This window comes from Palaemon carinicauda, chromosome 1 (genome assembly GCF_036898095.1).
Source record: "Palaemon carinicauda isolate YSFRI2023 chromosome 1, ASM3689809v2, whole genome shotgun sequence".
In the NCBI taxonomy this organism is placed as follows: Eukaryota; Metazoa; Arthropoda; class Malacostraca; order Decapoda; family Palaemonidae; genus Palaemon; species Palaemon carinicauda.
This window is the reverse complement of record NC_090725.1, coordinates 124,610,799-124,632,814: the sequence shown is the minus strand read 5'-3', so window position 1 is coordinate 124,632,814 and position 22,016 is coordinate 124,610,799. Positions and strand designations below refer to the sequence as shown.

Below are 22,016 nucleotides of genomic sequence, written 5' to 3'. Positions count from 1 at the left end.
ATATATATACATATATATATGTATATGTATATGTATATATATATATATATATATATAGAGGATATTAATCATACGAAAGGAAAAACACCAGCAGTTGGCATAATTAGAATTGAAATGCTACAGCGTTTGTAAGGTTTATATGAAAGTGGGAATTGTTATGAAGAAATGGATGAATGAATAGGTTTTGTATTGTATTGTTGTATATGCAATGAATGAGTACTGTAAGTTCTATATTTATGCAAGGGAAGGTGTGTGTGTGTATATATATATATATATATATATATATATATATATATATATATATATATATATATATATATGATTTCTTATGTCGAAAGCCATATAATTATTTCCTACTATTGTAATCAATTCATACTTTTATGTTAATATTAATACTTTCCCACTACTTGATTTTATAAGTCACAAGGGTGTCTTTCACGGAGGCTTATTGTACAATAGATACCATCGTGGGAGCGTTTCTTTCTGTCAGTCCTCTAGCGAGGAGAGATATTTCAGTGTCAAGTCACACGCCCAAATATTTTCTCACTTTCTAAAGTAGAATTGAAATGTGTTGTGTGGGAGCATAGTTTTATTTTTGCATTATTTGTTGAAAACTCCCTTGAATGAAGTTTTTTTTTTTTTGCTTAGAAGTTTTTCTATTCCATAATTTTCCTATAATTTTGGCTCCTCTTTCATTGAAGTATGCGGTGATTGGATTATTCTTATAAGTGCCCTTTTTTTCATCTTTTAATTTCCCCTGAAAATTACAAGGTGTATATTTCCTGATTGCTAAATCCATCTGTTTAAATAAAGATTTTTTTTTTCATGGGTAAACACCTGTAGTCGTAATTTGATGAACCGAACATTTTATCGTAGTTTTTGACGATTGCCTCAAAGATCAACTTAGTTTGGTTGCACGTATGTCAGTAAATGTAAGCAATGATTTATTTTTGTTTCAAAGTGTTTTTCTAAAGGCGATTCGTTTTTATCTGTAGTGCCGTGACTGCACAACGTTAAGTTTGATAAATGAAAGTGTGAGTAGTGGTAAAAACAATATTAAGTGCTTTATTGCTTCTCTTATAAGAAGCGTGAGTATTGGCGAAGACATTATTAAAGTTGTGCATTAGTCATACTGACGCTATGAGCCTCCCTCTTGTTTTTTCGGGGAGTTAGCAACACCTCGCAGAAGTCAAACTTGAAGTTGATTAGATCGTCGTGCTCGTCGTTAAGTTGCTAATTCTTTTGAAAGTTGTTAATGATGTGTTACTGTGTATAATGGAAAGCTTTGATTAGGTTAAATTGGAGCAACATTGTTGTTTGGTATACTTACATTATTCATGAATTGCCTTCGCCAAAGTCGAAGATTTTGCGAAGGGTATGTATTCACTCCTGCCGTCGTTTATTTAGTTGTTTATGAACAACTTTACACAAAAACTATTGTACTGATTTTGACCAAACTTGGTAGTCATGTTAGGTATAACCCAATGATGAATCTGTAACATTTTGGATAAAGTACATAAAAGTACAAGTGCGCATCATTACTTTGAAAATAATCGCATTGTTAATTAAATGGCGATTTTTTTTTTTTTTTTTTTTTGGTGAACATTACGTAAAAACTACAGAACAATTTCAATGAAATTGGGACACTTGGGTTATGTTCCAAGGACAAAACCATTAAATTTTAAAGAAAATACATCGAAATAAAATTAAGCAAAATAAGACTGCTTGTCGTGGCAAAGACATGATCTCTAATGAGTGCTCCTTTAGTGATTGCATATTAATAGCTCTTGTTATCTGTGATAGTACCATTGGCGGTAATAACGGTAGGATTTGAATTATTATAAACATTATTTACCAGAAAATTCTAGCTAAGTAGGTAGAAAAGATTTTCAACCAAGTTTTATTACGCGAAATTACTTAATTGTTAAGAAAAAGATACTAGCATACTGCTATGCCATTTCTCCTGCGTTGCAAGTGAGAAAGTGAGGTGGGCAAAGTTTCTCATAATTACCTCTTAATATTATTTGTTTTTATTTATTTTCTTTTAAACTTTTAATTTGTTAAACGATATCAACATATTTTATTGAAATTTTATGGAGAAACAGACCTTGTTCTATGAAGTAACTTACCAAGTTTGAGCAACATTCCATTTTAGGTTCCAGATCCGATGACAATTTGTAATTTTTTTTTTTTTTTTTTGGGGGGGGGGGCGGGTTCATTGATAGTAACAAAAGGTGCTCAAATTACTCGATGGACAGCCTTGAAATTCTATTAAAAGATGACCCTCGTTCAAATGGACATCTGATTAAGCTTGATATAAAATTCCTTGTTTTGAGGACAGGAAACGACGAAGACACATACTATGACCAAAATTCGATTCTATGCCTAAACTGGTGGGAAGTAGATCCTAACATTATGGAACGTGATTACGTCATTTAAGTAACTTTGAAGTTTAACGAGTGGGCTTAGACACAATAGTTTAAATTTTATTTATTTTCCTATCATAATATTGTTGATTCACGAGGAGGGTTACAAGGATTGTTAATTAGAACTTTTTAATGCATTCTACTTTTTAATGAATCTGAACATCAGTCTAATGTTTTAAGACTGTGCCCTTGCATTGTAATGTACGTTTTTATTCTTAACATTAATTTTTAACAGAAAGTTTTGTTTTTCCATAAACGAGATTACTTCAATAAGGTCAAGAATTTTAATAATATTCTCCATTATTTTATGTTATAAGAAAGAAAACATGAACGACAAAAAGTTGTCTGCATTTTATTTTCGATTTTACGGGGTTTGAGGTAGAACTCACCCCATATCTTTAGTAAATCGGTATGCTTTTATATTTTATACAATACATTACACGCACAAAACCTTTCACGTGTTCATTCATACTAACACACACACACACACACACACACACACACACACACATATATATATATATATATATATATATATATATATATATATATATATATATAATATATATATATATATATACAGCATATAGTTTCTTTGCGGCATTCCGTATTACATATAATCAATTATCTTTTGTTTTTATCAGATTATCGTTCTTCTTGTTTTCTTTAGAACCTGTTAATATTCTGGAATGCGTTGAAATAATTCATACACATTGCAACACATGTTCCTTCCCATTTATCATTACAAATTGAATATTAATCAATGCATCAAAACTTCGTAACTATATGATATAAATATTTTAATTCATTCGGTAAATTATTGTATTGTGCATGATTAGTAAGTTTTATAAATTACTAATCAATTGAATGTATGAGTACCTAATTTATTCATAGAATCGCATTCTATTTAAAGGTTTAAATGCCGCTCATGAATTGCAGAGGCAAGGGACAGTGACATTGCCCTATCAAGCAGGACAATGCCCTAGAGACTTACCATATATACATATAATCAGCGCCCATGCCCCCTCTCCATCCAAGCTAAGACCATGGAGGGCCAGGCAATGACAGTTGATGACTCAGCAGATAGACCTATAGGCTCTCCTTAGCTCACAAGGATGGTGAGGTTGCAGCGACCAAAGGAACTAACGAGTTTGAGCGGGACTCGAACCCCAGTGTGGCTAACACCAGTCAGGGACGTTACCACATTGGCCACCACAACCCTACAGGCATTCAAATCATATCGTATAATAGAAATTAGTTTTTATTTCAAGTGAACGGTTTATGCTGGCAGAGATTAGGTAAAACAATTGGTAACAAGAATAATGAGTGCTGTTTTTTTTACTTTTCAATCCCAGGGATTATTCTTTCTCTCATATTTTGAAGTTCTTCCATTCTTCTTTGGTCAAAGTTTTATTATGATTATTTTTAGGCGGTCCAAAGTAATCGATTTACTTCGTTGATATTTTAAATTGTCTATCAAAATTATCTTTTCATAAAAGCTAATTGCTATCCCCTTCCATTTAATGCAATTGGTACTGATGAATCTATACTCTTGTACTTTCATTTTATTCATATGCAATACTTCTCTGAAACCTTTGTAGTCTCTGCCTTTGTAATACTAAACTGTATTCGAGTAATGATCTTTTCTTCCACTTGAATACCTTTACTGGTAATTTAGGCATTATGGCATGGTAAACATTGGTTCCATTACGTTACAGTGACCCAGCGGCCCCACAGCATCCACTTTTTAACATTCTTCTTTAACCTCTGTTACTGTCATATTTCCTTCTAACTTCATAGTACAACTACGAGCGTCCACCTCCAAGTTGCACCTTAGCACCCTGAATAGCCTCCCCGGTCTCAGCGATGGACCATTTGACTCAAATTCCATAAATCGGATGGAATCCAAAATAATTCTTTTTTGGTTTTAAAAGCTTGTCTCCTCTTCCACTGCTTATGCATTCATGGGATCATATTTTTGTCGTCGAAGCAAAGTAAAACTAAATTTTAACAAATTTCTTTCTTGATGAACAAAAGATGAAGTAGCTGTAATGTCTGAAGTCAGCAACGACGTTTTAGTTTTATCTTAAGGATAGATAAACTTTATTTAGTTGTGAACTTGTGAAAAGGAAGGACATAACTCCCTTGCTTTATTAACTTATGTAATTAGAAAAATCTCTTCACATTTGATGGGGCAACTGAACTTTCTCTATCCCCGATCCCATTAGCAATATCATTTTTTCCAGACCTGTGGGTTTTCCATTCCTCTCCTTTAATAAAAAGATTTACATCCTTTCGAGAAAATAATTCATTTCAAATTTGTTGGATGTACTGTGGATGAAGAACCCTGAAGGTTTATGGAACGACTTTTGGTTTCTTTCTAAAACTTGTTTGAGAAGAGGATTTGGAGTCCCATCATGAAAATTATGTTTATTATGAGCTTATAAGTATATTTAACTTAGCGATGGTATTATGAACGGCTTACGTTTCTTTTCATGTTCTTAACACACCATATTGTTTATATAAGAGATTATTTGAATTTGTTTAGGGCAGAGAGAGAGAGAGAGAGAGAGAGAGAGAGAGAGAGAGAGAGAGAGAGAGAGAGAGAGAGAGAGAGATTAGATTAAGCTGGCTTTGTGCCTGTGAAGTTTACATAATAGAGACAATACATACGAAACTTATGAATTTGCATGAGAAGTCGTTGTTATGAAAGACTATGCATACTAACGCAGCTCAGAAGGGATTAAGGCTTATTGAATATGTTAGATTATAACAGAATCAAGTTCATTAGGCATTATCAACAACATATATGATAATTAGGAACTGTGAAAGCAAGAAAGAATTTTCTCAATGTAATGAAATATTCTATTTACTTCCAAAAAAATATGCCATCTCTCTCTCTCTCTCTCTCTCTCTCTCTCTCTCTCTCTCTCTCTCTCTCTCTCTCTCTCTCTCTCTCTCTCTATATATATATATATATATATATATATATATATATATATATATATATATACATGTGTGTATATATATATATATATATATATATATATATATATATATATACTATATATATATATATTGTATACTTTGAAGATACATGTATAGAAACCTGTACTTAACGCTTATTGTAAGTATCTTCTGCAGTGTTTATTTAATTGTTCTAATTACAGTTAAGAGCTGAATCTATACCAATTCTTTGGGGGAAATTAAATGTTAGTTTTTCATGTTTATACAAAGTTGGCAGTTTCCAGTGAAGCTCTGTTGATTTTATTATTTCTAAGTTTTGTGAATGATTTTGAATGTGTAGTTTTATGTTACTATTCAGAATATTGCACAAATATTTATGAATGTATGTATAGACACAGATTAAGCGAGACTCGCCTCAGTTATTAATGAGGTTTTAGTTTGTTTTTATTCAATTTTGGTTAAAAGATATTTTCTTCTCTTAATTGGGGTCAGTTTCAGTCTTTTAGCTTTGAGGCAATTTCACTATTCGTTTTTATTGTCAATTTCTAAAGCAATGGCTTATATCAGGAAAACTAAATTTCTTGGCAAATAACTGGAAAAAAGACAATACACCAATTGATGTAAAAATATGAAGCTTAGTTTGCTCAACTCAATTCCCTTTAGTCATATTATTTTCTTCCTCCTCTGGAAACTGACGTCCATATCTCCATTCCACTTTCCCTCCTCATTGGGGTTTTAATGTCGTCTTAAGAGGTTCACTTAAGTTGAAGATGAGGATAAAAGTTGCAATGTATCATAATTACCCTTGATTTTGGCCTTTCAATAATTTCAATAGAAGCTAGTCGAAATTGGTATGCTATTGACCAAGCCTGTCTCAGATTGAAGAGAGTATTTAAAATAGAGAGAGAGAGAGACAGAGAGAGAGAGAGAGAGAGAGAGAGAGAGAGAGAGAGAGAGAGAGAGAGAGAGGTGTTCACAGAAGACTGCTGAAGTTCTAATAGAAAAGACTAAAGTATTAACTTTTTAAATAAAATTGTAATTTTTGATATTCTGATCCCATGAAAACGTTCTAGGCCAGAGCAAGTTACATCAAGCACATTGGTAACGATTCAGAAAGAAAGAAAATTCTGTTGAACATTACGCTAAGGCAGTCTTGGACCCCACTAATTGCCCGCTGGAGCCCAATTAAAATGGTCATGAAATGGTCTTAATCTGTCTTTAGACTAGAGTTAATAAGACTCTCTCTCTCTCTCTCTCTCTCTCTCTCTCTCTCTCTCTCTCTCTCTCTCCAATGAAGAATCATAATTTATGATAAAAGTTTATGAAATTCTTACCTCCTTGTTATTCATAAGATTTTTTTTTTATTTTTTATTTAAGTAGTAGTAATAGCTGTTAGCTCTTGTCTCCTGAGTAGCATCTTATACTTAACTATTTTTATGTAGGCGTAGGACCGTATAATAAGGTTTCCGCGAACTCTAATTAAAATGAGTTTTATTATTTATGCCGCTTACACTGCGCTTGATACTCGTCTCTTCTTTTCATTTGTTTTTGGCTTCTGCACTATACAGTTTGTCTGGAGAGAGAGAGAGAGAGAGAGAGAGAGAGAGAGAGAGAGAGAGAGAGAGAGAGAGAGAGAGAGAGAGAGAGAGTTGTATAATTGGTTTCATTTACTATTTCTATGTTTTATTCCTGGTACTATCTGTTGTTGTTTCAAATCTTCCTTTAAATAATTAAATAAATGTCGGTCTACGTGTGTGTTTGCTTTTTTTACGATTATATGTTTGTCAAAATAATGCTGTTAGTCGAGAATACTGTAGTTGTCCTTACTATTAACGGGTGTTGTTAACAGAAAATGTATAATGTTACTATGACGATATTTTTTTTTTCTTTTTTATGAAAGCATATGTAATGATTTAGATGAGTCCATAACTAATATATTGGATGTTGAGATGATGATGACGATTTAAATTTTTAAGAAAAGTTCTTTCCCCCACTAACGTTATTTCAAGTGTATAATTTTTTCATCACTACAAAGGTTTTCTTTAATATTTACCTTTTGTAGCTGAAGTAGTCTACGCATGCCGTAAAAAAGTAATTGATAGAGTAGGTCGAGAGAGTATTTACAAACCTTTGGGACATTACGTACCTTCCGAAGCTCAATCTAGGGATTTCTTTTATTATTTACTTATATACGGTCTTTTGTATGTGTCGATAGTTACTCATAGATATACAAACAAAATACAATGAAAATACATTGCGTTTCATATGAGTATGACTTGTTACAATAGAAAACTATTCTTTTTGTGCTTCCCGAGGTTAATTGAAAGGTTTACCTACACTTAAAAATTTGCATTAAAAAAACGGTAAATGTCTGGCAACATTTATTCCAGGGTTTTTACCGTTGTAAAATAGATATATTGCCGTAAAAGATAATAAAGTAAGGTAAAATTACAGTCGCCTGTATTTTTTCTGAAATAGTGTTGAGAACAGTATATTTTTAGAGATTTTCCAATTAGAATTACGGTTTTGTTTTCTAACAGTGTGTGTATTTTTTACGTCTTTGAATAAAAAATTATAAAAGTGTTACTTCAAAACTTCCTATTAGATTTTGTATTTGCATTTTTTATGCCCTTTTTTCGTTTATTTTGTTCAATTTGTTGTTCAAAATAAATAATATTTCCTGAAATATTCGATGAGCTTTTCGTAAAGTACACGGATTAGTGCTTTATTACAACTCTGAAAATTGCTTTCAATCCGATCATTATGTATTTGACATTGCCTCTTGATATAAGAAGCTGGAATAGTGCCACAGTCCGTTGTCATTTTGCCGAGTCTAGGAGTTCTACGTTGAAGCATAGCACCTTTAAATTACACCACAGTAATGAAATATGGTCATTAGCTCAAGTGCGTTACTCCACGATGTGTTCGTGCTCGGAGTTGATAGAAATGTTACGAAATTAGAAGAAAAAGCATTCGACGAGTTTGCAAGGTTACCTTGTGGCACTGGCTCTATCATCGCTACACTCTGTGCTCTGTGATGATGATCTTAGTTACTGTTTGTAGGGTTACATAGCTCAGAAAATGACCGGTCTCGGTCACTTCTTATTTCTGCCTGGTGACACAGGAGAAAAATTTCCAGTGATCAGGGCTGACCAGTTGCAAATATTTGTGACCTAGTCATGTTATGCTGTAAACCCTCCTTACTGTTTATCATTTGATGGTGAGATCATTGGCAATAATTATATTTGGAATTTTTTCCCCGTCACATTGATTTGTAACGTATTTAATACCAGATGGTGTCTTTCTACTATGCATCCGCTTTAGAGATATTAATAGGATAAGTAAACTAGATATATAAAGAACATCTGTAAGAAGGAGATTTTTACAGAATCTTGGGGGTTTTGCAGGGTCCATTTGTCCCATGGCTACACTACATTTAATTTTGAGTTCTATACCTTCGCTCCACTTCCCTTCTTTCATTTTCTTGTCCAGCTTCTCAACTTTACCTAACACTGCAACTGCTTGGTTTACCTCAGTTGCACACGGGTGCTGAATGGTCTCCAAGGCAACTTAGCCGGCCCTCATAACCATATGTCACAAATCCAATCCAGTCCAATCAAGATTGTATAGTATGTCATTTGCCAAAATTTTAAATTTCAATTACTAACTTTCAATTAATAACTTAATCACACATTACACACACATATATATATATATATATATATATATATATATATATCACGTGTTAGCTTTCGTAATTTCTACACATATTTATTTATATATATGCATGTTATATAGATAGTTATGTTATGTATATACAAATATATGTTTGTGTACTTGTCTAATATTTTGAGACTAGACTATAAATAACTGGTATCTCTCCTCGAACAATTTCATTGCCACTGTCTCTGTAGTTTGTTGCAAAACAATGCGAACAATAATTAGTGCGTGTCATCACACACTTTCGCTTTCATCAATGATCGACTAGCGTTCAGCCACTCCGAGTGCGAGGGACTTTGAAACTTTGGGAATTTATTGTCATTGATGAACTTCACACATTTGAGAAAGTTGGCGTCATGGAGGAAAGTATTTGTTTATGAGAATTTTACTGTGCGAAGGATTATTTGTCATTGATGAATTTTTCGTCTGATAGAGTCTTTGTTACACTCCTTCCAACTGGTAGTCTGTGCTTTGACCCTTCATTTTTTTTTTCATTTTATAAAAATATTCAATTGTTTACTATTGGTGATGAATGTCGTTGATTGTGTTTTGAAATTTAGTTTGTGAAACTATAGTTTCAAATCAAAAGTTTTGTTTTCATGAGACGCGGTCTTTTATATATACCGTTGTATATAATATATATTATATATATATATATATATATATATATATTAGACATCTATTATATATACTGTATATATATATATATATATATATATATATATACTGTATATATATTATATATGTTATATATATATATATATATGTATATATATATATATATATATATATATAAATTATGGTGGATGAACTTAATATTCTATTGTTCGATAATATTTTTCAGTATCTAGAATTTTGACCTATACTAAAATTTAGAGAAAAGATTGATCTTGCTCATATACTAAAAGCAGGCCAATACAGTCACATACTTAATAACCTGACAGAGAACGGTCACCATTGTTACCTCCGCCAACGAAGGTGGAAGGTGGTTACTTTTTCAACCCTGTGTGTGGTTGTGTTTGTGAACAGCTTCCTGGCCACAATTTTAATAGTAGAGTAATAAAACTTGCAGGGATTAACTGTTAAGTAAAAAGCTGAAAATGATTAAATTTTGGAAGGTCAAGGTAACGGGCAAGCAAAATGTCCAATTCATGTAATTAGCCATAAGTTTGGACATTGTTGTCACAGAGACTGCAAACTTGGTCATTTTTGAGTGTATGAAAATCCACGTCAATTAATACATGTTAAGGTCAAGGTCAAGGTCGAGCAAAAGATCGAGAAATAGATGGCACATTGGAGGTCTGCTCTCTACTGAGTGCCCCTCGAGTCATTTATAGAAAGAAAATAAAATGAATACATGAAAATAATAGGCAATGTATTCAAAGAAATATATATTGCACAATTTACGTAACATATCCGTAATACAAATAGTTTAAAAAAAAAAGGAATAATAGTATCAGAAATTAAGACCCATGAAATGATTTAACATGTTCACAATGAAAACTTCTTAAGCTGTAAAGCAAATAAAGATCATAAAAAGGCACGGAAACTCTTCAAGAAATAATGCCGCATCATAAAGGAGACTTTTAATCAATGTCCAACTAAAGTATGCGGACTATTGAAGTGTGACATCTTAGTGACTAGCAATGTTAAGTCGTCTGGTGATAGTTGAGATAAATTGGCGATGGTTGAAGGCACAGGCTACGGAAGGTGCAATGAAGGGACACGAACCAAAGAAAATCAAGGGCAAATCAATGGCTGACGAAGAAGAGCAAACTTGGGAGGTGAAGGGCAAGTCAAGGACTGACGCCAGAGGACGATCAGCGTAATGTGAGTGTGGATGCAACGACTATGAAGCATAATAAATAAATCGTGCTGTGCATTGCGTAATAATCTTTGGATTTCGCTCGCACCTTCATTCTATGAAAAAGAAATTACGTTCTCTTTCCCTAACAAGATTTCTTGCTTTTCTTCTCGGTCACAGATACTCTAACCTTAGGTGACTTGATATCTATTCTCATTTTTGTGTAACAATAAATGACCGGTCATTTGGTTGCGAAACATTCCTGCAATGGCTGATTAATAATCTTTTCAAAGAAAAACTTGATATTTCTATTTGAATTTTGGGTTATTTCATCTAGTTATTCACAGCTATAGGTCATATCATGACAGGTATTCGTTATTGTTACGCAAGGAGGGGATGACAAAGACTTGATCTATTTGTAAGCCAGTTGTAAAAAAAATTTTTTTTTTTTTCTTTTCAAATTTAATTATACAATAATTAGTATTCAACTCTTTATCGATTGAAATGGTTCATGACTTCATATTTTCTTTACCGAAAATGTGTTATACAAATACTTTTCAGGATAACCAGCTTTCACAATGAAACCAACATGTAATTATTTTTTTTCCTCATTGGCAATGACGGTAAGTGTAAACATCCTTGAACGTCGCGTTTTTCCACGCACATTAATCCTTGATTACTTTTCATCCAAATGTTGAATAGATATGTTATTACTGCGATGTCCAAGCGAAACTGCTAGGAAATTTAAATCTGGTGTAATTGGTGAGATGATAAACTCCATAATAGCATATTTATTATAAGGAAGTTTCGTTATAGAAGTTGAATTATTATAATTATTAGTCAAATCACCATATATCTAATCATTGGCTGAATTGTCTTTATAATATAGTTTTTAATGTTGAAGGTTTCAATATATTTTTTAATGTTTTATTCAATATTATCTCCTCTCTCAGTACTCAGTTTCTGTTATTTAATTATGTCATGTTGAACCCGTTTCTTATCTGACGAGAGAGAGAGAGAGAGAGAGACTTTACTAGTAACATCGATATGAAGAAAGGGTTCGCTGTGCCGATGTTATTTTTCATTTGGGTGAATCATTTTCATATACCACAAAGTCTACGTCATTTCCTGTCTGCTTATCAGGAACGTGATTTACATTCTTGGTATAAGAAAAAGACCAGGTCACCAGATTATAGGGTTTATTACTGTGATTTTCAAGGTATGCTCAGTGATTTTGTACATAATTAATAAAAAAATGTTAACCTTTGATAGAATTCTTGAGAGAGAGAGAGAGAGAGAGAGAGAGAGATAGAGAGAGAGAGAGAGAGAGAGAGAGAGAGAGAGAGTAAATCCAGCAGGTGAGCGTGATGAAGAACCATCATAACCTGCCGTGGAATGATAGCGTGGAAATCCAATTAAGTTGTACTATGGAATGTTGCTGAATACTAGTGGCATTGCATATCAATACACCATTGCTCACAGTAGTGTTGTGATATGCACGCTAGTGTGCTTTTAATTAGCAGAATATAGTAAAGGTCAAATTGTTTTGTTTGTTGTTATGGATTATGGTCGTGTGGGCTATTTAAGTTCCGTTTATGTTTAATTGATAATTGTGTCGATAAAATTTTGATTGTTAAATCTTCTGATCGTTAAAATTTTGTTCAGTGTCTTTCATTGTAGACATTGGCTGTGCAGATATACGAAGTCTTCTTACATTAATGACTAGGATGAAAGAAATTCGAGTTTGTTGATTTTGTTATGATCATGAAGCAAGATGAAAGGTTTGTATATTGGTGATGGTCACAACACGGTTCTAAAAGTCCGTATTGTTGAAGTTCCTTTCTTTTATGGCGATATGAATTTTTTTATGCTCGATCGTGGCCATAAACGCTAAGTTTTGATATTGATCATCTTGGGAAGTATGTCTCGTAATTTAGGGTTAATATTGAAGGCACGTAGAGGTTTCGGATAGTGCTGTCTCAATAATTTGCTGCAATGCTCTCCTTGGTTAGCCGCTAACGTAATTATGTATTACTAGTAGAGCTTAGTGGTGGGAGACTGCGGTTTTCATATTAATTTCTCATACGTAATATATGATTGAATAAATAGATTTCTCAACCTGAATCACAGGTAACAATGTACGGGGTATTATTTTTGTTGACATTTGTTGAGTAACGAGTGTAATTCTTTTATATATATATATATATATATATATATATATATATATATATATATATATATATATATATATATATATAGTATTGTTATTACTAGCCAAGCTACAACCCTAGTTGGAAAAGCAAGATGCTCTAAGCCCAAGGGCTCCAATAGGGAAAAATACCCCAGTGAGGTAAGGAAATGAAATAAATAAATGATGAGAATAAATTAACAATAAATCATTCTAAAAACAGTAACAACGTCAAAACAGATATGTCCTATATAAACTATTAACAACGTTAAAAACAGATATGTCATATATAAACTATAAAAAGACTCATGTCTGCCTGGTCAACATAAAAACATTTGTTCCAACTTTGAACTTTTGAAGTCCTACTGATTCAACTACCCGATTAGGAAGATCATTCCACAAATTGGTAACAGCTGGAATAAAACTTCTATAATAATGTGTAGTATTGAACCTCATGATGGAGAAGGCCTGGCCATTAGAATTAACTGCCTGCCTAGTATATATATATATATATATATATATATATATATATATATATATATATATATATATATATATATATAAATTGAACGAACAGTATCTGCAATTTTTTTCTCTTGCCACAGAGCCTTCTTTCCCACCGTTATCCCTACAATAAGGGGTCGGTTGCCTGACGCATCCTCTACAATGCTTTCGATCAAAGGCATCCTCAATGAAGTACTTCACCTCTCTCTCCTCTCTCTCTCTCTCTCTCTCTCTCTCTCTCTCTCTCTCTCTCTCTCCTCTCTCTCTCCTCTCTCTCTCTCTCTCTCTTGCGTGTATATTTATCCCCCTCCAGTCATTAATATCGGGCCCGTTCCCTTAATCCTGTTTAGAACCATAAGTTTTTATAGCGAATGACCCAGACTGGCTGGTCCTTTGTCACCAAAACTTGCGGATTTTATCAGCGCTAGCTTCCAGTCATGTAGTTAGCAGGTAACTGATTTTTTGGGTGTCCACTTAAGTTGACTAAACCGGTTGTTAAGAATCTTGTTTCATTTTATTGGTGTAACATTTATACTGATATGTTGGCTTACCTTAAGGTGGCGACAAATATTGTTCTGTTATATATAGATTTAAGCTAGAAATATTAGTAATTCTGATGAAAGTTCTGAATAATAATGATGATGGTGATGATGATAATAGTAATAATAATAATAATAATAATGATTATTATTATTATTATTATTATTATTATTATTATTATTACCTTGGCCAATAAAATTGAAAGGAGGTTATGTTTTCGCACCTATTTGTGTGTTTGTTTGTGAACATCTTCCTGGTCATAATTTTAATCGTAGAGTAATGAAACTTGCAGGGATTAACTGTTATGTGAAAAGCTGGAATTTATAATATTTTGGAAGATCAAGGTCAAAGGTCAAGGTTACGGTCAAGCAAAATATCCAATTCACGTAATCAGCCATAAGTTTGGACATCGTTTTCACAGAGAATTCAAACTTGGTTCATATTTGAATGTATGAAAATCTATGCCAAGTTAAGGTCATAGGTCAGGGTCAAGGTGATCCAAAGGTCAATAAATAAGCTGCAGCGGCGGAGGTCTGCGCTCAATTGAGTGCCCCTCTAGTATTATTATTATTATTATTATTATTATTATTATTATTATTATTATCATTATCATTATCATTATTATTATTATTATTATTATTATTATTATTATTATTATTATTATTATTATTTGAAAGCCAACTTGCAACCCTAGTTTGTGAAACAGATAGCAACAAGCTCTTTGGCCTTGATAGGGAAAGCAGCTCAATACGGAAAAGGGAAAGATAGATGTAGAAAAGAAATGAAATAACAATGCTGTGTGGAGAGAGATGGACGGCATTGTTGATATGGAAATAAAGATTAATTATAAAGATCTTGAACAAAGATAAGAATAGTGAAACCTCTTTATAAATCTCCGTAAATCCTTGTCCAGTTATTAAATAATTCCTAACATGACGTTAGAGATCAACAAGAAGAACAAATAGACAGAAAAGTGTGCTTGAATAACTGCAAGATAACTCTAACACGAGACAGTAGGAGGCCACAGTACAGAATCTGTTTACCATAATTTCTCCTCTATCAATACCATATGGACAGATAACCTAAACGAAATTATTATGATACATAGTTAATTCAGTGAGTGTAAGGTGTAGTTTTCTTAGTGTTGTTAGATGTGTATGGAAAGATGAAAACTGTTTTAAAGAATATGACTGACTATACAGTGTATGTTAAGTAAGGCAAAGAAAAGTTGAAGTATTGTTTTACTGTAACAAGAAATTACTTTTAGAATGTATCTTAGAAAAATGACTGACTTTTGCCTTGCATTAGTATTTGGTGAGCATTTAACCCAGGGCATTTCCGAGTTGATAGTTTACTAAGCGACGATTTTTTTTTTACTTAAACTCGCTCTCTCTCTCTCTCTCTCTCTCTCTCTCTCTCTCTCTCTCTCTCTCTCTCTCTCTCCTCTCTCTCTCTCTCTCTCTCTCTCTCTCTCATTTGGCATCTTATGCTTTAAATGGATTTCATTTAAAATTTGAAAATTAATTTAATTTAATTTTTGTGATCTGCCAAGTTCTCTTTGATATGCGTACTGGTAATTGAAAACTAGATTAAGGGTCTTCCTTGCTGAATGTAATCTATTTCATAAGAGGACCTCACTTAATGAATGCACGAATGAGCAAACACGGTATAGTATTTTTTCCTTCATTCAAGTTTTCTTTGCGAGATCTTTCTCTGTATTTCGTGGGAACGACCATAGTAGATGTTGGACAACTTGTTGCATACAAAACTCTCTTCAGGAGAATGGTTATATATGCGCTCAGTTTTTTATTAGGCCTTTGGAAGGACGTAAAATAAAGAGGCTTGGAGTGTAAAGCCAACATATTTCGATTTTTATCTGCTCAGTATGTACACATTGATGGTAACGTAGAGATACAGAATTCCGTGACCAATAGTACTGATTATTACTACTACTAATTATTATCATTGTTACTATTACAATTGTTGTTGTACGAATGTTGCTATTACTTTTTATGTCTAAGACTTAACTAAATGTATGTTAAGTATTTTTCTGTAGGTTTAAATACACCGATTTCGCCACTTTTAGTTCTCAGTCTGACCATTAGGTCGCAGATGGAGTCTAGATTAGAGCTTTACACGCCAGATACAGGTTTTTAGCGCGATGTTTGTTGTCATTGAGTGCGACTTTTATGCAGCAGATGTCTCCGAATAGATTTACAAAAGAATCCAAGCTTCTCTCGAAATTTCTTTATTTGTCGGGAGATATGTGAATATATTCCTTTATATTTTAAGTTTTGTTGAGTTCCGTTAAGATATATTAGATTCCATGGAGCTGTAGTAAATTACTTTTTTTTTTTTTCAATAGTAATACTTGCTCTTTGTGATTAATTTGGTACTTGATTGAGAATACATTTATGCCAACTTTATTTATATGACCAAATGTTGAACATATGTAATCTCTTGTCCTTCGTGCTCTTAAGTATTTGAATTGTATGTTGTTGCAGTTTTGAACGTACATTGAAATACATTTTCAAATAATGTGGATCTATACTTTAGCTTATGTGAGCGTATACTCACTGTTATTTTATTTGGTATCCGAAAAACGTGATTGTAAATGTTTTTTTTTTTTATGATTATGATAGTGTCAATGAATTTGTATTAGAAATAAAACCCTTGCGAACTCCGTTCAGGTCAATTTTCAGTATAGAATAAGGAAAAGTCTTTATTGAGGCATTTTTACGAACAATTTCTGAATCCTACTGTTTCTGAAATATGTATGTTTGTATATATGTATGTTTGTATATATGTGTGCATATATATAAATGTGTGTATGTATATATATGTGTATATATCCACACATACATACTGTATATAACTACCAAGTTGTATTCAAGTTTTACCCCTTTCAATTTCTTTTGGATAGTTGTCTGCATTTACAGTGAAAAGATACCCCAAGATAACTATTTATAATGCGGTGAAATCCTTAGGGACCAAGAGAATCATGATTATGCAGTATACATAATGACTCGAGAAAATCATGCCTGGGAAATTTTTAGACACCGCAAATTCTGCAATGGAACGTTTTACTTTTATTTTTTCATTATACATTGGTTATTGTCTGTTGTTAGATTATTTCAAATAATTAATTGCTTTACTTACTTTTATGTAGACCATGTTCGTTAGTGTTTATTAAAAGAATTTTATTACTCAATATTTTTTTTATTTGTTTGTAATCGTATTGCTCCCATAGTTATAGTTGATTATACATATTTTGTTTCAATTGCTGCTAGTGTTTAGCGTTTTACTTTAGCAGTTTCACTTTGAAGTAATGGAGTATTTGATTCAATCTTAGGGTTGTGGTGGCCTATTGATAGCGTCCTTGCCTGGCGATTGCCGGACTGGGGTTTGAGTCTCTCTCAAGCTCGATATTTTGATGTAATTTCTGCAACCTCACCATCCTTGTGAGCTAAGGAGGGGATTGGGTGTTAGGGAGAGCTTGTAGGTTTACCTGGTCAGTCATCGGCAACCATTGCCTAGCTATCCCTGATATTATCTTGGGTGGAGCGGGTGCTTGGGCGCTGATCATAATGGTCAGTCTGTAGGGCATTGCCCTGTTAGCTAGGGTATTGTCACTGTCCCTTGTCTTTGCCATTCATGAGCAGCCTTCAGACATTGAAAATGGCTGTATATCGTTAATTTTTTTGTCGAGGGCTCTGTATTACGATTCACTCCTGGGCTTGAATTAGGATTTTTTTTATTTATTTGTGTCACTGACTTCTATGGATCTCTCAGCTACTGGAACTGCATTATAACGGTCTTCTTTTCGCTCCAGGTTTTCCCCAATTTTAAGGAAACAAGTTTATGATAAAAACGAAAACCAATGTTCATTATCTAGCGCTTTACTTGAAATTTTATTATCTCTATGTTTATTTTGTCAAATTTACGTTACCCCTTTGTTTGTATGTTGTTGATTTGATTTCATGCATACTAATTTCAGTAATGTACACAATTAACTTTGGCTGTGTCTTACTAATAGGGGACTTTTCCAAATATTGAATATCGGATTCTTATGAAAATCTAGTAATGATGCTTTCCAAGGAAAGTACGAGAAGGGGAGACAGTGGTTGTGTTAAAAAAAATCTAGACAGCGGGAGAAATATGTTTTTTGGTTTGTATTTATGAGCTCCGCTGACTATTTACATATATAATGGAATATTTGTTTTAGAACATATTCATAGCATTGCACTGTCCATTAATATTAAGTAAAGGACTTTGTTGACGAGAAATCGCCATAATGCAGCAGCCATTTTTTCAAAAAAATTTCTTTGTATAGAGATGCCCTGGAACTTTATTTTTAGTTTTAGGAACTTTTACGATCTCAACTGGCTGAAATGACTTAGGGTCTGTAAAAGGAATGTTTTTATGACTTTAGGCACACACACATAAATGCGTTCTTTATACCACTGGAGAATTCTGCTAAATTTAGCAATATTAACTTTAGTTACTACTTGGATGGGTACATATATGTGAAGAATGGTTTGGGGTTAAAAGCTCTATCCCAAAATACCTGCTGGAAAGGCAATACTTTGGAAACAATTCCGTCTTGAGGGGGAAAGAAGTATAAACACACACACACACATATATACATATATATATATAATATATAATATATATGTATATATATATATATATATATATATATATGTATATGTGTGTGTATATATATATATATATATATATATATATATATATATATATATATATATATATATATATATATGTGAGTGTGTATCTTTACATCATACTGAAGACTAAACTGTTTAGTATACTGTAATAAAAGCAATATAAATCTAAAACATTGTAGTTCGTGAAGTAATGACCTCGCAAGATGTACAGACAAGAACTACTGTAAGTTCGCGACTAAAAATAACCAGTGAAAGTACACCGAGATGAACTCAGTTCTGTTTAAGTTTCCAGTGACCATCTCTTCCCAAGTCTCGAGAATTGGCCGGGAGTAGGATTTTACGAGTTAATTAAAGTTGTAGTGCTTTGAGTTGTTGTCATTTAGCTAATCGCAAATGCTTTCTGCGTTTTCTTCTATTTTCTCAATGTTTTATTACTCTGTTTTTTATCCGTTATTTGTTCAGATTTTAGAGTTATCGTACACCTTTTTTCATTCTTTTTTTAATTTTCAACATGTTTTTTTCTTTTTTCTTGATTTAGACATTCAAGTGTGAGAGTGCATGCCATTTTTGGATTTATTATTATTATTTTTTTTCCAACCTCTTTAACCGAGTTCCAGTGTTGACATTTATGATATTTATTATTTTTTTATTTACATCATGCCCTTTCTCTTTCGTCGTAATTTTCCCGTTCAATGCCTGTTCCTCGTTCATGGTTTAACCTTTCCCCTTTCTCTTGAGAATTCTTTCACTTCCTTTCTTCCCTTTTTGCGTATGTCTTCCCCCCCTAACCCCTTTTATTATCGGGTGTTACCTCAAAGTAACGCCCTTCAGCCTCTCTTGCATAACTTGGAAGCACTTTAGCTGTCGAAAGTTTGAATAAAACTTGAGATGACTCTCTAAAGCTTAGGTACTGATAGCGGAGGCATGTTAAGTAAGTCACTGAGCTGATCCTTGAATGTTAGTGTGAAAATAGTTTGTACTCTCTCTCTCTCTCTCTCTCTCTCTCTCTCTCTCTCTCTCTCTCTCTCTCTCTCTCTCTCTCTCTCTCTCTCTAAAAGAGGTTCAGGTAGGAACATTTTATGTTTTCTATACTTAAGGAAAGCATAGGTTTTGATTAAAGTTATTGTATTTATCTGTTTAGGTGTCTTAGAAAAGTTTTACAAGTTGGAATAACGTTTGTAGAGTGATACATACATACATACATATATACATACATATATATATATATCTTTCTTCGTGGCCAAGTGGCTTAGTCACTGTCTATACAAGCTTGCCGACCAGGGTTCGATTCCCGGCCGGAGCCAAGCTCTTGTCTTTGTGTGATTTCGCCTGGGGCTCTGATCCCGAGGTCGTTAAGAGAATCCAGACATTAATGTATCAAAATATATATGGCTTATTTGAATATGAAAAACACGTAAAAATGTGCAAAATTTATAATATATATATATATATATATATCATATATATATATATATATATATATATGTGTGTGTGTGTGTATATATACATATATATAATATATATATATATATATTATATATATATGTGTGTGTGTATATATATATATACATATATATATATATATATTTATATATATATATATATATATATATATATGTATATATATATATATATATATATATATATATATATAGTATATATATATATATATATATATATATATATATATATATATATATATATATATATATATATATATATAGTTTGCCGTAATTGTTTATAATACCAAGCGTAAGATGTGTTGTAGACGGAGTATCGGGAAGTCTTTAATTGTCAGTTAACGATGAGTAAATGATTTGCTTATTTACATAATTTATCATCATATATGCCTTGCCATAATGTGAATTACCATTATGTATATTTTATTGTTGTAAATTTCGATATTGAAAGAGATCTCTGACTATCTGTAATCGCCATCTGTGTTTTTCTGTTTCAGGTCACAGACAACCTGGAGGCCGTATGGCCCAGCGAATGGTCCCGAGTTGAGGCCGTGCCCGACGAGCAACTCCAAACAGCCTTTAGCACACTAGTCAAGCACTGCCGAAGGCTCGCTCTCGAGCGAGACGTCTTTAACCAGGTAGGTTTTAGGCTGCAGGGGTCCTAGAGCAATGAATCCGCTTGCGCATTGACATTGCATGGAACGCTTTATTGTTTGTTTTGAACGACAAATGTCTATGTAGAAATTTGGTTGGAAAGTAGATGGCTGTAAAAGTTGAATATGAGGAAGGATCTGGCGATTGGCATAACCTCTGAGGTGGTCAGGCACGGGTCAGCAGCTTAAGTTTGGGTGCTGCTGTGATAATTTTCTTTGCTTTTCTTTGGATCCTGGAACTGTAAGGTCAAAAAGATTATACGAGTATTTATACTCACACATATGTATGTATGTATATGTATATATATATATATATATATATATATATATATATATATATATATATATACATAAAGAAAAGTTCAGCCTTGAGTCATAGCAGCAAGTCCTTTGGGGGTAATGGTGCCCGACCCACTCAATATTTGGATGGCTCAACAAATGCCTGTACTCATTTACAGATTGGTGGACTTGTGGGCGACAGCTGAGATCGAATAGGTTCCCAGATAATCGTAATAAGAGCACTGGGTATATTGATGTATGGTTGAATGCATAATTTCTGTTGCAGATATCAAAACTTGATATAGAACTTGAATTGAGTAAATGGCCTTGAAAAAGGGAAACAACTGTGAATAAAATCACGAGACAAAAAAAAAAAAATGAAAATCATCTGTAATGACAAGCATTATTTATAGAATTGCAGGTATGGACCTACTTTCCTTTTTGTTTGGCCTACCAACAAGGACTTAAATGTTTGAATAAATCAACAAAAATACATTTTTTAGCTGATCGGACGAATGCTCTTTTTGTTGATCCAAACGAAAGCGAAAAATCCCATAGGGTTGATTTGCCCCTTAGTAGTATAAAATCAAAAGGCTTCGTATCTTTATGCTAAGTAAAACCCTCCATGCAATATATGAAGGATTGATGATAATACTGGCGTCCTTTATTTTCACAATTTTATTTTAATATTTTATCCTTTTGTTCATTTATTACAAATCATTTTAGTTTATACGAATTCCACCTAATTCGTACTCCCTACGATGTTGTTATAGCATTTTTTATTTCTTTA

At 32.8% G+C, this 22,016-nt stretch overlaps 1 protein-coding gene across 5 annotated transcripts in view; it reads left to right on the top strand.

The window, feature by feature from the left end:
• Positions 1 to 22,016, top strand: part of Girdin (protein girdin) — a 557,233-nt gene that overhangs the window by 365,918 nt on the left and 169,299 nt on the right. For all 5 annotated transcript variants that reach the window (XM_068384659.1, XM_068384658.1, XM_068384668.1 and 2 more), the window contains one exon: positions 20,792 to 20,932. In XM_068384659.1, coding sequence (XP_068240760.1) covers positions 20,792 to 20,932 — 141 coding nt within the window. The remainder of the gene's footprint in view (positions 1 to 20,791; positions 20,933 to 22,016) is intronic.